The sequence below is a fragment of the Penaeus monodon genome, chromosome 26, assembly GCF_015228065.2.
Source record: "Penaeus monodon isolate SGIC_2016 chromosome 26, NSTDA_Pmon_1, whole genome shotgun sequence".
NCBI lineage: Eukaryota > Metazoa > Arthropoda > Malacostraca > Decapoda > Penaeidae > Penaeus > Penaeus monodon.
Window position 1 is genome coordinate 34,387,306 of NC_051411.1, and position 15,765 is coordinate 34,403,070.

The 15,765-nt window shown below is 37.6% G+C and overlaps 1 protein-coding gene across 1 annotated transcript in view; it reads left to right on the forward strand.

Annotated features, from left to right (window-relative positions):
* LOC119589764 (adhesive plaque matrix protein-like) overlaps positions 1 to 2,623 on the forward strand; it is a 27,234-nt gene extending 24,611 nt beyond the window's left edge. Inside the window, exon 3 of the mRNA XM_037938337.1 lies at positions 2,234 to 2,623. Within this exon, the coding sequence (XP_037794265.1) occupies positions 2,234 to 2,545 (312 nt within the window). The 3' untranslated portion in view covers positions 2,546 to 2,623. The remainder of the gene's footprint in view (positions 1 to 2,233) is intronic.
* The last annotated feature ends 13,142 nt before the right edge of the window (positions 2,624 to 15,765 follow it).

Here is a 15,765-nt window from a genome sequence, read left to right on the forward strand (position 1 = left end):
ATTATTTTTAATTATCATTTTCATCTTTTTTTAAAATTCATTTTATATTATTTTATTTTTTCATTCCATTATTACTAATTTATTATAATTTTTAAAATTTTCTTATTAATTATTTTTAAAATTTTATAATTTTATAATTTTAATTTTTTTTAAATTTTCTTAATTTTTTTTCATTTCATTTGCACAGCCTGAATCCCTGAAACAATTCAAAAATTTTAAGAACCACCTTTAAATTATTTTGAAATTTTCTACACAATTTTCTTTGGCATCATATATTTTATGAATCTAATACTCTTTAAAATTAACCACCGCTTTTTTGGAGGAATAGTATTAGGTCTTTTTCCCCTATCACTATTTTTCTTTATTTTATTCTACATTTCCCCTTTTCTTATGAATTAAATACAGTAATTAATATCAAATTCTTTTTTCCCTTTTTAACAAAATAATAACTTTAACCTTAATATCCATTATCTTTTTTTTTTTTTTTTTTTTTTTCTTTTTTAACATTTTTTTATATTTTTTTTTTGGGGCACGATGATGTCGGACCGTAGTTTTGGGCAGGGTGGCGGCAGGGGTGGCAGCGGCGTTGGCAGACCCCCCTCCCCCCGCCCCCAGCCCCACCCGGGGCCCCCTGTACCCCAAGGTCAAACACGTGACCCGTACCAGATCGGGTTTCCACGGTCGAGGGGAAGTGGAATTTGATTACATATTAAGGGAAAAATTCCAAAAAAAAAACCATAAACATACACATGCATATATATTATATATATAATAAAATATATATATATATTATAATATATTTTGTTGGTGTGTTTTGTGTGGTATGTTATAAGATATTAAGGCCCGGTGGCCGGGGGGGTTAGAGCATCGGACCGACTGGCACGACACAACTGAGTCGAGGGCGAGTCCCCGGCCGGCGCGTTTTTCCCTTGGGAAAAGGAACTTCACCTCGATTCCCAACTAGAAAACGACTATCGCTAGCGCTGTGTCGTAGGGGAATCACCGCCGGGCCAAAAAACCGCGGTTGATTAGGAAGGTCCCAATCAGGGGAAGGGTGGCACTGCCCCATAACCCCTTATAAGAATTAAAAGGGCCTTTTCCCGCGTGGAATGAATGGGGTGTTGGAAAAAAAAAACCCTGCATATATATAATTTTTTATATATATATAATAAAAATATATATAATAATATTATATATATTTTTTTTTTTTATATAATTATCATATATTATATGTGTGTGTGGTGTGTTGCTTTTTGTAGATATATAAAATTTGGTTTGTTTTTTTTTATGATTATGTTAATAAAATATAGTGTGGGGGTGGTTTGGTGCGTGTAGTGGGGTTTTAGAATTTTTTACAGCAGTGTTTGTATATATATAATTATATAAAAATTAAATATATATATATATATATATATAAAAACACCCACACATGTGTTGTGTGCGTGTGTGGTTGTTTTGCACATTTTTTGTGTGTATATAAAAAAAAAATGGTAATAATAGGCACAAAACAGAGAGAGAGAGAGAGAGAGTCTGCAGTTAATAGACTGTAACATCACAGTTGATTTCCGCTCTGCAGTAGGGTATGAGTTTATGTAAACGGAAATCAAGTATGCATTCTCATGAACACACACACACACACACAATATATATATATATATATATATCTATATATATATATATATAATATATATATATATAATATATACTATATATATATATTATATATTATATAATATATATATACATACATATATATATATAATACATACTAATATATATATATATATTTATATATATATTATATCTATATATATTATAATATACTATTATATATATATATATATATATATATGTATGCGCTTGTGTATGTGTGTGTTGTGTTTTCATGTACTTTTCTTTCTTATCCTTATTTTCAATTATATATGAATAGATTTATGCTTTATTTTGACTGGTATCAAATGTCCTTTTCAGTAGGATGAAGCTGATGAAATATGCAAATGGCAATAGTTTAATATACGGTAGGCAGAAGATCGTATCTGTGAAATTGAATGGAACTTCTTTCTTCTTCCTCTCTATCTCTCTTTCTCTTCCCCCCCCCCTCCCTCTCTCTCTCTCTCTCTTCTGTCTTTGTCTCTGTCCCTTTTTCTCTCCCTCCATTTACCTATTACTCAAAGGATCCCTCTGAAATTTTATTTCATCTGACCGTATTTCCCCGCCACTTTCTCTTCCACAGGTCCCAGTGTACAGCACCGTGTACAAGACCCAGGTCGTCCCAACCACTTACTACCAGACCCAGTACCAAACCCAGTACCAGACCCAGTACGAGACCGAGTACGTTCCGAGGTACGTCACCCAGACGGTCTACAAAACGCAGGTGCAGTACCAGACCCAGTACAAGACCCAGGTGGTGCCCCAGTACGTCACCGAGACCAAAGTCCAGTACCAGACGCAGTACCAGACCCAAGTGGTTCCCCAGTACCACACCGTCACACAAACGCAGCAGTCTTACGTGACCAGGTGTCCCAAGCCTGCTTACGGTTACTAAGCCATGACACGAAATATAAAAAAGATATTGAAAGAGAAACATGTTTGCTTTTTTTAAACTAATAAATATATAATTTATTCTTGTATTGATTCTTTTACCCAATATTCTCCGAGCTAGATGACAATGATAAAATTAATATAAAGAAAAAAAATTTATGAAAGCCACTTTCCAGAACGTAATTGTTAAAAAGATGTGAAAACAAATTTCAAGTGAATGAAAAATGACGAATGGTATTGGAAGTGATTTCAACAATGGCTGTTTTTTCACGTATGAATCAGTTAATAATAATAATTATTATTTTATCCATTAACATTATTAATAGAATATTAGTAGATAATAAAAGAATAAAATATTAATAGATAATATAATTCTTCCTTCAAGTGTCCTGTCCCACAAGGACGTTGGCGATCATGGATTTCCACGATTTTCTTGGCAATTTAGAGCGGTGGTGGTTGCCGTGGCTTTCGCCCGGGTTTTTATCGAGTCACCATCTCTATTACCCGGGTCGGGGAACGGCAACTGACATGGGCTCGGCTTGCCCACCCAGAGGCTAGGTAGGCAATCGAGGTGACGTTCCTTGCCCAAAGGAACAACGCGCCGGCCGGTATCAAATTTTTTTGTTTTATTTTCATTTATCTTCGGGGAATCCTAAACAGGTCAGATCAGTAGCTAATCAGCTGTCTCAAGTCCGTCATGATCCGATTCAATGACCCGATTTGCATAAGAGCAATATCATGTTCGGGCCACAAGTTTTTTTGTCGTCCGTCTAGTTTCCTTGCATGAATGGCTTTCGGTCTTCGGAGCTGCGCAAGGTATTCATCCTTTGAGCTTTCAACGCGAGTTAGTCCAGAGAGGGTGAACGGGCGGGGGGGTTACTTCTGGGGCAGCTCCTTTTCCTTTCAAATTCGGGCGAGACGAAAATTCTTCCGCTCGTCGCATGGGGAAGCCAGCGCCGACCGCACAAGTCTTAGCGACTATAAGCAGTGTATTCTACTATTCGCGTCCATTTCAGGTTCAGCTCGGCTCTCAGTCTATCAATCTTAGTTTCTTACCTGTTCATCGTTATCCAGTCTATTTTACCTTAGATAATATAAATGATAAAATATTAATAGATAATAGAATAATTAAATATTAAGAGATGATAAAATAATAAAATATAATAGATAATAAAAATAAAAAAAATATAACTAAATAAAAAGAACAATAATAATAAAATAAAATAAAAATAATAATAAAATAATAATAATAATAATAATAATAATAATGAAATAATAATAATGATAATAACAATAATTATAATAATAATAAAATAATTAATTAATAATAATAACAAGTAATAATACTAATTAGTAATAATAATAATAAAAATAATAATAATAATAAAATAATAATAATAATCAATAATAAAAAAAAAACAATAATAATAAAATAATAATAAAATAATAAAAAAATAGTGATAATAATAATAATATTAATAATAGTATCAAAATAATATTAATAATAATAATAATAATTAATCATAATTAATAATAATAATAATAATTAATAAAATGATAAATGAAATGATAAAATAATGATAAAATAAAAATCATATAATAGCAATAATATAATTAATAAAAATAATAAAAACTAAATAAATAAAATGTCACAATGATCATAGTATAATAATAAATTAATGATAATAATAATAATAATAATAATAATAATAAAATACTACCACTAGTACTACTAGTAAAATAATAATAATAACAATAATAACAATAATAATAATAATTATAATAATAATAATAATAATGAATAATAATAATAATAAAATAAAACAATAATAAAATAAGAATAATAAAATGATAATAAAATCATAATAAAAATAAGTAATAAACTAATTAATAATAAAATAATAATAGAATAATGACAATAAAATAATATCAATAAAACCATTCATTGATATTATTTTCTTGATATGATATCATTGATATTATTTTATTATTATTATTTGATTTATCAGTTGATTATTATTTGTTTAATATATTATTATGTTATATTATTATTCTATTACCTCAGCAGGACAGTATTTATTATTATTAATTCTTTTTTTAATTATATATGATCTATTTTATTATTTATTAGTCTATTTTCATCAAGCAAGCACCAGGTAACCACGACCGTGCACGACCCCCGGAGGGCGGCTCTGCACTGCGGATGGACTCAAAGGGACCGTAAAGCACACGGAAACAGAGCAACTGACAAGAGACTGAATTAGTGTATGGCATTGACTGTGTTCATCCTGCATAAAGGTAAAGTCCTGATGGGAATGCCACTGATAAATCTGTAGATACGGATGCACGGACCAGACAGGAAGAAGGGCAGCGAAGGACGAAAGCGAAGAAGGAAAAGGACGACGAGTCATTGAGTAATCACACCAAGCTCCGAAAAGAAACAGGAGAGAGACCGAATAATATAAATCGAAAATGAAATAAGAACAATATTATAAAAAATAAAAATCACAAGATAAAATGAAACTTGAAATCAAAACTTAAATATCAAATACAAAACTTAGTAAGAAATACAAAGGAACTTAAGAAAAGAAACTTAAAATTAATCTTACAACTAAAGGGGAACATAAAAATAAAAATTAACATAAAAACATAAAGGTAACTTAAAGCTACAAACTTAAGCATTATACTAAATCCAACTACATTTAAAATCAGCCCTCACTGAAACAAAAATACAACTAATAGCTTAAACAAACAAAAATAATCTCAAGCTCTCCAGACCAAACCCACAAGTGTTAAAGTGTACATACATGTTCGGGGTAATACAGAAACTAATTATATTCGACTCATGGGCTGGAAGAATACAATTCAGATTAAATACACGAAAAATGATAATGTAATACGCAACTTGAATACACAATTTCAAGCACTAATCATTCAGAGCACTTTCTATTTCTTAGAAACGAAAGACTTACAACATATCACAAAACCTATCACTGGCATAATCCTTCAAGCAAAAAAAAAAGCAAAGAGGGAGGAGACAATCTAGGCTAAACCATAGTCAGGAGGTCGAAACAAAAGGAGGCAAAGAAGAGAGCAAACTGCAGGATCATCACCGGTTAGCTAGTCCATCTAAAGGAGAATCGGTCCACGTTCCCCATTCTCATCTAGTCGGCTATCATACTGCAGGTGGAGTTCACATTGTTCTACTTGTAATGCTCAGTGATGAGTGTTAAATCTCATTTGTAAGGAGGAAGACAGTTACTCTGACCAACAGTTGTTGTGTTACAGGACACCGGTCTTCTTAAGAATACGAGCCGGACCAAACCAACGAGGTCCAAGGGCTCCACGCCCGTCCTTATCCGCCATTCGAGGAAGGCGTCTAAAGAGGCTAGAAGCACCGACATCAGCGGCAAAGGTGGACTTTCTGTTCGCCGATTATAATCGGGCCCAACCTTACCTGGCCCGGCATTGGACCGTCTGAACGCAATCTCGCTAGGATTCCCTATACCTAGAAGCAAAAGATGTGCAGCTCTTCATGATCAGTATCCTCCTCATATCAAATTGCATACAAACAGGATCAGTTGCCAATATGTCCTGTCCGGGACTGATCACCCACTGAGCGGTGTACTGTCATGCTCAGGCCAAAAAAACATATGGCAAAAAGTTCATCCAATTCTAAGGAAAAAAAAAGCCCCTCCAGAAGTTGTTTGCCAAGCGTTTTCACACTGGGTTGGTCGTGTTCAATCATCCAATAGCCCCTTTGGGGATGGAACTTAAAGCAGAGTAGGGAAAATGGTGGACCACACTGGCTAAATCACAAACTCTCTAAATAGATAATTTTTAAAATTCTCGGCCATTAATCCGTTTGCAATAGCCGAGGTGTGCCCAAACAGTCACAAACTGATTAATAAAGGCCATTGACACAGTCTCTGCTTGGATGGAAAAGGTTATAAACTGGAAAGATGAGTGAGTTGGGCTATGAATGAAAGCCACACATATTATTACCTGCGAGGGTTCGTCACTTCCAAGTTCCATGAGGCTGCCAGAACCCTTTCCAGTGGGTACTGGCCTATGGTGCAGCGAAGAGGCGCTGACATGATAAGCCATAACTACGTTTCATGGCAGATCGACATGGTACAACATATTCTTTCACTGTGGCCAAAAATGTTAGGGAATAGTAAAAAGCTAATCAATGTGAGCTTACTTATAAGTCCTGTAAACAATAGGGTGACTGCTGTTGACCTGCCATGAGCAAATGCATGGCAGGACATCTAAGTGTCTTTCGGCACAACCACCAAATTGATGGAGCACTCGATCTGGGAGATGACGGACATGATACAGAAACAGAACCTCCATCCGAAGCTCAAACCGTCAAAAGAAAGAGGACGTGTAAAGTCCGTTCATCTAACTACCCAATCACCTCTTTCAACAGGGGATCCTCGAGTGGTGACGACGCAGCATCGTCCGTCCGATCACACTTGTGGAGTTCGTTGCAGCCATTGCACGACTCAAATGGTCTGGCGACACGGAGTGAGTCCCTTGTTTTATTTCAGAACACATCAATTAGAATATAAAAACTAGTTCGTTCGACCCACGAACCGGAGTCATACGCAGATTTTGGTCTTCCTACTGAACACATAGGTCAAAAAGGCCTATGGTATGTTGTGTAGATGTAGAAGCGGAGCCCCCCATACACATAGCACGAAGGCTTACCCCACTCTACTGACTGAAGTGCCTTCACAATCAATGCAGCGGACCAGTTCTCAGCAATCCTGAGTTTGCGGATGCTGAAGTTCGAACACCCGTGCACTCGGTACGAATCGCAACGGGCTGCTCAAAATCGGCTTACTATAAACTCGGGGCGAGAGAAAGTGCCCTTCAAGTTATGGAAAGCAGTTTTCATCATGATGGCCCCAGACAAACTTCGTATTTTGATGTCAGGGCTGGGAATGGTATGCATATTTGAATCAAGTCTAATGATGCAGTCCTAATGAAAACTGTGCACCAAGAAAGCGGCGCAATTACTTTTGGTCACACTAGCTGAGGGCATCTTCTGAATTGGCCAACCACTCTTATGTCATCTGGATCCAGGTTCCACACCTTGGGCGAGATTTTACAAGCCTCAGGAATTTGAATATTTGTGATCGCCTGCAAAAACACCAATTTCTCCCTGTTGAGCCCAAATCCTGCTTTTAAAAGGAGCAACAGAGTCCATCCCAAATGCTCAGCAGGTCATTCAAAATTACTGCTCGTTGCACCACCACATTCATCAAAGTAGGGGCAATGGTGTTGCCTGCCTAAAACAGATGAAAGCCACACAGTTAAACCAGCCGGAGAAGAAAGTTGTTCGGAAGGGGGCTGCCAAACCAAAGGGCAACTCACTGATACTGGAAAGTCGATTGACCATCCGAGAAGGCATGCAGTCTTGGCCTATCATTGGAGTGAAAAGCTACTGTCTACAGTAGGGCACTGCGGGATGTTCTTATCCCAGAGCATGTGAAAAACATTTTGCCCATCAGCGATCCCAATAAGCTAATCATGCGTGGCATGCGTGATAAGCACCTGCCTACTGCATGCTTGTTGAGACCTCTGTAGTCTATACAGAAAACACGGGGTAGACCCGATAGGGGAAATAATGCCAAGGAGAGGCGGGAATGCATCAATAATAACTACCTGTGCAAGGCATGTTGTTAAATTTATCTCTGATAGAACCTGTTTAGAGGTTTCTGGGCGACGCCATTGCCGTACACATAGGTGGACCTTAACCCCTCACTCACTGTTTTTTATAGTATATGAGATACCAGTACCGTTCCAGCTTTCCTGCGCATCAAATAAGTCACATAATTAACTAGTACCTCCCCCTCAGCTGCTGTTGCTGCCCAAGAGTGAGGTGGCCCAGATCAAACCTCATTAAAGATCATCTAAGCTCAGTATTCACCCAAGTCCTCACTAAGGGCAATTAGTTATTGAACCTGACAGGTCTCAAACACAGTGGTGTTTGTGTCAACACATTGCAAAGGTTGGACGATCCAAATCTGGCCAGCCAGAATGATTTTAATCATTGCACTCCCAAAGTAACCAAAAGCCATCAGGTGCTGTCAAAGTCATCATCCAAAAAAGCCCTCAGGATTAACATTATCACCAAGAAGAAAACATCTGTCCCCAAAGCTGCCTCCTCTACAGAATATGGAAAGAAGTTACAGCGAATAGAATGCTAGCTTTCTATCTCAGCACTTTTACCTATTTGGGTTAATGTGGAAGGCATAAATATTAAAAACAGACCCTTGGCACTGTCACTGGCATTTATTTTACCAATCTAACCACTGACACTGGCACTTTTCACAGTTTTCACAAACACAAAATCACCTTCATTTGCCTGTCCATCTAAACAAAGCGGTCTATTATAGCAGGAGGAGAGCTTTACCTCAGGACCTTCACTTCCCGAGACTCAAAACTATCTGCGTAGTCTCAACAAGATTTCCAAAGCTCTGCCTCTTCCTTTCACCACAACTGCTTCCCTGATCCATCGAGGAAGTCCTTGCGAAAAAAAGGACCCGTCGGATGAGCGTCATCTGGTATCACCAATAGCCCCGAGGGTAATCTCCCGTAATCCCTGGTACACCTACCTTTCTAATGTTAAATAAAAAGCCATAGGTGCTTGACCAGGTTGAGTTCTGACTATGAGCACGCCCCCCGGGTATAAAAAATAATAAAAATCAGATGACGCTACCATTCCACACATATGAACTTTGCCTCTCAAGCGTGTCTTAAATTCAAGCCAGGAATACAATATTTTCAAAGAGGAGAGATGTAATATCAGCTCTATCGCACACCCTGCATGAAGCCTTGCAGCCTAATAAAAGTTGAATCTGTCATGGGGAGTGTGGGTTCCTCGACACATCCGAAGACCAGCTCTCAACATCTGGCTCAGTTTAAGGGGGGGGGGAGAACTAACCTCGCCTTAAAAATGAGGAATTGGATCCCTTGCACCACAAAATCAAAATGGGCTGGTGCTTCCTGACAGAACCGGGGTCGTCGACGGGCCGTCGGAAGCACGGAGATCATACGAGCTTCTAGCTCACGATTATGCTGGCGCAGGGACTTGGACCTCCAGTGTGAGCTGAGAGTTTGGATTTGTGAAAAAGCGCTGCCTAGCACTGAAAATTCCGGAAAGTCTGCGCGATGCCTCGGGCCATCGAATTTTTGGAAGGAGAGCTTGCCATGAAGGGGAAGGGTCCTTCCCTTAATGAAGGAAGCGAAGTCACCGCATTCCTGGCTCGCCGAAGGCGGGGACGGACTGTCGTTCCGTAACCGACTTTCCACCGTTCCTTCGGACCCCATTGTTCGTGTCCGAATACGTGCTAATTTAAAAATTATATCAGCAACTCCAAGCTGAACAAAAAACACTTTAGTACAAACCCCTTAACAACAAGTATTATAGAAGCAACTGATTATGCCCGATAACCACAAAAAGTACGATACTCATGCAGCTAAATAATTTACAATCAGCACAGGTGTCCGAGGCAAACACTAGATTCATGCGATCTCCAAAAATCACAAACTTTAGATGCACCGTTTCCAGATGCCTCATAGTACACACGCACAGAAAACAGACAACACAATCTTAAATCTTACTAAAACTTTACGGTAAAACTAACTGATGCCAATTATTAAAACAACCCGAACATTAAACAAAATCACAATCATAGAAACATTGCTAAAAAAAAAAAAAATTCCCGAAAAACATACATAAAACTGACATGAAGCACTCGTAAAAACACTTCTAAAAAAATCCATGCGCAAGCATTAGAATCATCCACTTAAAAATAAAAAAAAGAAAAACACGAAGACAGTTATAAAACATTCGCTTATAAGATTCACTAAAAACCAAGCATAAAACCACGTATCAAAACACTTGACACAAAAATTCACCGAAAATAATCAATACGGTAAACATTCAGGCCATACTATAGGTAATCCACCAAAACACATACCAGGAGAAAATCAAGTAAACTTGCGTGGACCTTCCTTTCGAACAACCTCCGTACATCCATAAACTTTCGCTGGAAGGTCACAAAAGGCAAAAGCGAATTCCTAAAAAAAACCCATGGAATAGCTCGTCTCATGCCGGAGGAAAGTCAAAGCTCGCAACAAAATACCGAGATTTAAAAAACCATCCAGGAAAACAACAAAAAACAAAAGCACCGAAGCAAACAGACCCGTTAAAAGGCCGGATTACATAATCAAAAATAAAATGGAAAAACACAAGCCAAAATCTCCGTAAAAACAAAAGATATACTATAATCAAAGATAAATAAACGGGAAAAAAATAAGAACAAATAGAAACATAAAATAAAAGAAAACACTAAATAAAAATACATGTGTGACAGGACCGCCTACGTGACTACGGGTTAAGAACTGCACGAAAGGACGTGATGAGCGTCTATAGGAAATAACAAGCAGTTAACAACCGGCCACTCCCGGTGAACGGAACTGGGGATCCATACACGTACTCACTCCAAGAGCATCACAACATGGAAAACTACAATTAAGATCATGCTGTGACCACGGCGGCGTCAGACATGAACTACCGCAAAAAAGAAGAAAACACGTTCCTTGGAGTATCGAATAGCAAACAAAAAACGCCGTTTTCCTGCCGCTTCTTGCACCAAAAATGTACGCTGTATGGATAGTTAAGCTCCGTAGATTTAAAGATGATGGTTTTTTGGTAGCGTGGTTACCAGAGACTACAGGTTAAATGTACATGTGGGTTTTAGCGTTATTTTGAGGAGGGATGGACTCTAGGTGATTTTGAACGTGATCCCCGGTAATCACAATTAAATAAGAACAATAAAATGAAAATCACATGGAGACTCTTAAAAAGGCAACCACTAAAAAAAAAGAGCATCCATATTATACATTATTACGCAAAACATCTTCGAACATAACCAATACACAAGACCAACACACCATACACTACTGAGAACAGAAGGAAAACCCCCACCAGCACGAAAGCACCAGTCACCAGATAAAAATACAACGTTCTGTCACCAGGATAAAAAGCCTCTCCCCTTACTGACCGAATGGATTGACCTTTTATACTGGGGCCTTCCCGCGCTTATGAGTTTTTATCCCAAATCATTTTATTCTTAAATAGTGTATAGGAATGTTTGGAATAAGTTAAATTATACATAAAATAAAAAAGAATAAATAAAAGTATACCAAAAATGGCACGTAAAATAAATAAAAGACAGGAAAGTACGAAAAGATGAAAGAAATGGATCCGTGAGGGGGGGGGAAATGAGGGGGGAAAACACAGAGAAAAAACGAGAGAGAGAAACAAACTCTAAGGTGAATTTGTCGAATGAAAAAAAAAAAAAAAAAGACAAGAATAATGAAAGGTAAGTAAGAATATAAGGGAAGTAGTTGTATAAGTAGTGTTAAGTGCAGTAAGAAATAGTGTAGATGTAGATGGTAGACACGGACCAAGGGGAAGGTAGAGTCAGAGGGTATAATCAACACAGACATTCTTATTATTAAAAAAAAAAAAACACAGGGAAAACACCAGAAAAACAGCAAAGCCAAGTTCATTTGCAGGGCGAAGGAGTCCGTTAGATCCGTAGAGTTCACTACAGGTCCCGTAAACGTCAGGGGAAACAGGCGGCCCGAAAGCCTGCGGGGTGACCCGCCTGAAAGCCAGGGGAAATTCACTACAATAATGATAAGAATTGCCATGATCTACGTTATCATTATTATCATCACTGTCATAAGAAGAGGAAGAACGACAAAATTATCGATAATGATAATTATTGTCAGCTTTCGTTGTTGGCTGTATGAGAGACGCCATGAATAGGATACTGCCGAAGAGTAGAATAATAATGACAATAAACACGTATAACAACGAGAAGTGAAGTGAGAGAGAGAGAGAGAGAGAGAGGGTGGGGGGTGCAGATTGAGAGAGAGAGAGAAAGGAAGAGAGAAAGAGAGAGTTAGTTTGGTTTTGATTCAGTTTGTTACAATGGATATTCTTGGTGTGACATACCTTGCCCGCCGTGGTGCCCAGCCACAGTAGTAACCTCCAGGCGGACAGTTGCAACTCTCGGGCACTGGGCGGGGCGCGCGAACCCGCCCGGACCCCTCGGATGAGAGGCCGACACGTTACCACTGTACTAGCCCGGAGGCTAGAGAGAAAGAAAGAGAAAGAGGAGGAGAGAGAGAGAAAGAAGGAAAGAAAGAGAGATACAGATCGACCCAGAAATGAAAAAGAAAGCAAAGAAAAGAAGAGATGCGACGCAGATTCCAGACATCGAAAAGAGCGAGAAGAAACAAAGTAGGGAAGGAGAGAAGGACCCAAACTCTCTGTTGACAATGATGAAACGAGAGGAAACGACCTTGTCTCCCGCTCCACCCACCGGCCGCCTCCGAGGGTATCAAAATAGCCGGGCGCCCGCCGCATCTTCTGCACCCAGTCTCCTCCTCGGCTTCATTCAAGACACAAGCATCTCTCAAGGGAGGAAATTACGCTTGGTTTTAAAATTTATGCTTTATTAAGTGATATGAGATTCAGTGTTTTGAGTTTTTTGATTGTGTTATTGGTCGTGGTCTATTGGAGTTTAATTTTTAAGTTTTTTCTTTTTTTCTTTTTCTTGAATGTTGCGTTTTAAAGTGTGCCTTTTCTATCAGTTTTAATATTTTTTTATCGGAAGCTGAGAACCAAGAATGTGAAAGTTGAAATAAACAGCTAAAAGACATTTAATACTTAAGATTAAAAACTATTTTGATTTTTTTTTTCTTTTATTCTGATGTAATGTACAAAGCGCAAGGCCGGAAGGGGAAAGGTAGGCGTATTTATTTATTATTGTATCATTTAAAACTAGGAATTAAACAAATGAAAATTAATTCTCCAACACATCGTTGCATGTTCTGCGAAATTTTCCCACACTCCTCCAAATTTTCCCACACTCCTCCAAATTTTCCCACAATCCTCCACATTTTCCCACACTCTTCCAAATTTTCCCATTCCTTCAAAATTTCCCCCCACATTCCTTCAAATTTTCCCCACATTCCTCTCAAAATTCCCCAAAACTCTCCGCCATTTTTCCCCACACCTTCAAAATTTCCCACACTCCCCCCAATTATCCCAACACGCTTCAAATTTTCCCACACTCTTCCCAGACGCGATGGCACGTACAGATTGGCAGTCTGGCTGTCGGTGTTGGCAGCAGTTGTGGAGAACCCAGCTACCCACGCCGCCACCCTGCCCACCCAAGCTCAAATATGTTCACCAAGTACCAAACCAGTACCAGGAGGTATGTATATTGTGTGTTCATTTGGAATTCTGGATGTAAAATCGAGGCTGAAGTGAGATCGTGAAATCATGAATTAGTTCGGAAGTGATAGTAGGAGAGAAAAAAATAATGTATAGTTATTATTTAATTAATCGCGGCTATCATAATCGTTATGATGATTCTTTTCAAGTTATTTACGACGTGTTCCTCCTGTCGCAGGTACAGACTACCAGGACCGCGTAAAAGACCCAGGGTCGTGCCCACCACTCGCTCACGTGATGACCCAGTACCAAACTCAGTACCAGACTCAATACCAGACCGAGTACGTGCCCAAGTACGTCACCAGTACCTCGTACACGACCCAAGTCCAGTACCGTAACCCCGGAACCCAAGGGCAGTACCAGACCCATACCAAACCCAGTACGTCACCAAGTCTGAATACCGTGCCCAAGTTACGTCACCCAAAACAATTTAACCAGACCCAGTACGTGACCCACAGATCAAGTACCAGACCCAGTATACCCCCAGTATGTCCACCCAGTACGTCACGGGAGACCCAGCGTTCAGTACCCGAACCCGGTATTACCACCCAGTATGCTCCCCAGTACGTCACCGTCACCCAGCAGTCCTATAAGACCGTGTGCCCCAAGCCAGCCTACGGGTATTAAGCTCGACGTCGATGAAACGTACTTGTAAAGTTATATATTAAAGAGAGTTTTGTTAAGCTGTGTCTCAACTAACCCAAGATAACAGTGTGATGTTCGTACAAGACATCTGAAGTGAAGAATTCTAGGTCTATGGTTGATATGACTGCGTGATTGTGCGTAGGTTGTATTTCTGTGTTCAGTGGGACACTGTGCAAAGAAAACTCAGGAACATGACGCTTATGTGGCAATACGTTTGAATACATACAGTCCAGTATTCTGTTATACAATAACAGAATACTGGACTATTGCATCTCTGTCCAGTGTCTAGAATTCACATACATTAATAAATACATATACAGGCATAATTAATTCTAAACACATTAAAAAAACATACCCCCCCCATATATATATATAGATATTATCAATATATCTATAATATTAATATCATATATATATAGATAATACGGTATAAAGTGATTATTAAATTATATATAATATATATCATAATATATATAGATATATATATAAAATATTATAGAATACATATATATACACACATACATGAAAATAGGTTATATTATATTATACAAAAAACATGTGATATATTACGTATGCGCAGTATCATATATATATATATAATATATATTTATATAAATATATAATAATATATATACACCACTATATATATGTCTTACATATATATACTACACCACACACACACACATTACAAATATATATATATATATATAATATATAATATATATAATATATAGATACATCAATATATATATTATAGTACATTATTATATAATTAGTAAATATTATAATATATAGTATATATACATACTATCATATACAATGTTTATACATATATATACATATACATACATACATATATATATACAAATGTGTATATATACATGTATCTCTATATCTATATCTATATTTATATCTATATATATCTATATATATACACACACACACAACTCTATGGTTGGCTTGTGTGCTACTCACTCATAAGATATAGGGATCTATGTAGGTATATAATGTATACTATATATATAATTATATTCTAGCATCATCTGTGTGTGGTGGTGGTGTTATTATGACTGTGTGTTGTGAAATTTCTCTCGCTTTGGTAAACTATTGTGTTTGCAGTTGATGTTAATGAGGAGACGACGGCTTGGTGCTAAACACGGCAAATAGTGTATAAATAGACTAAAGAAAAATGAAGATGAAAACAGACGACAACAAAAGGATTCTATTTTCTCTCGAAACTGTCGGTAAAT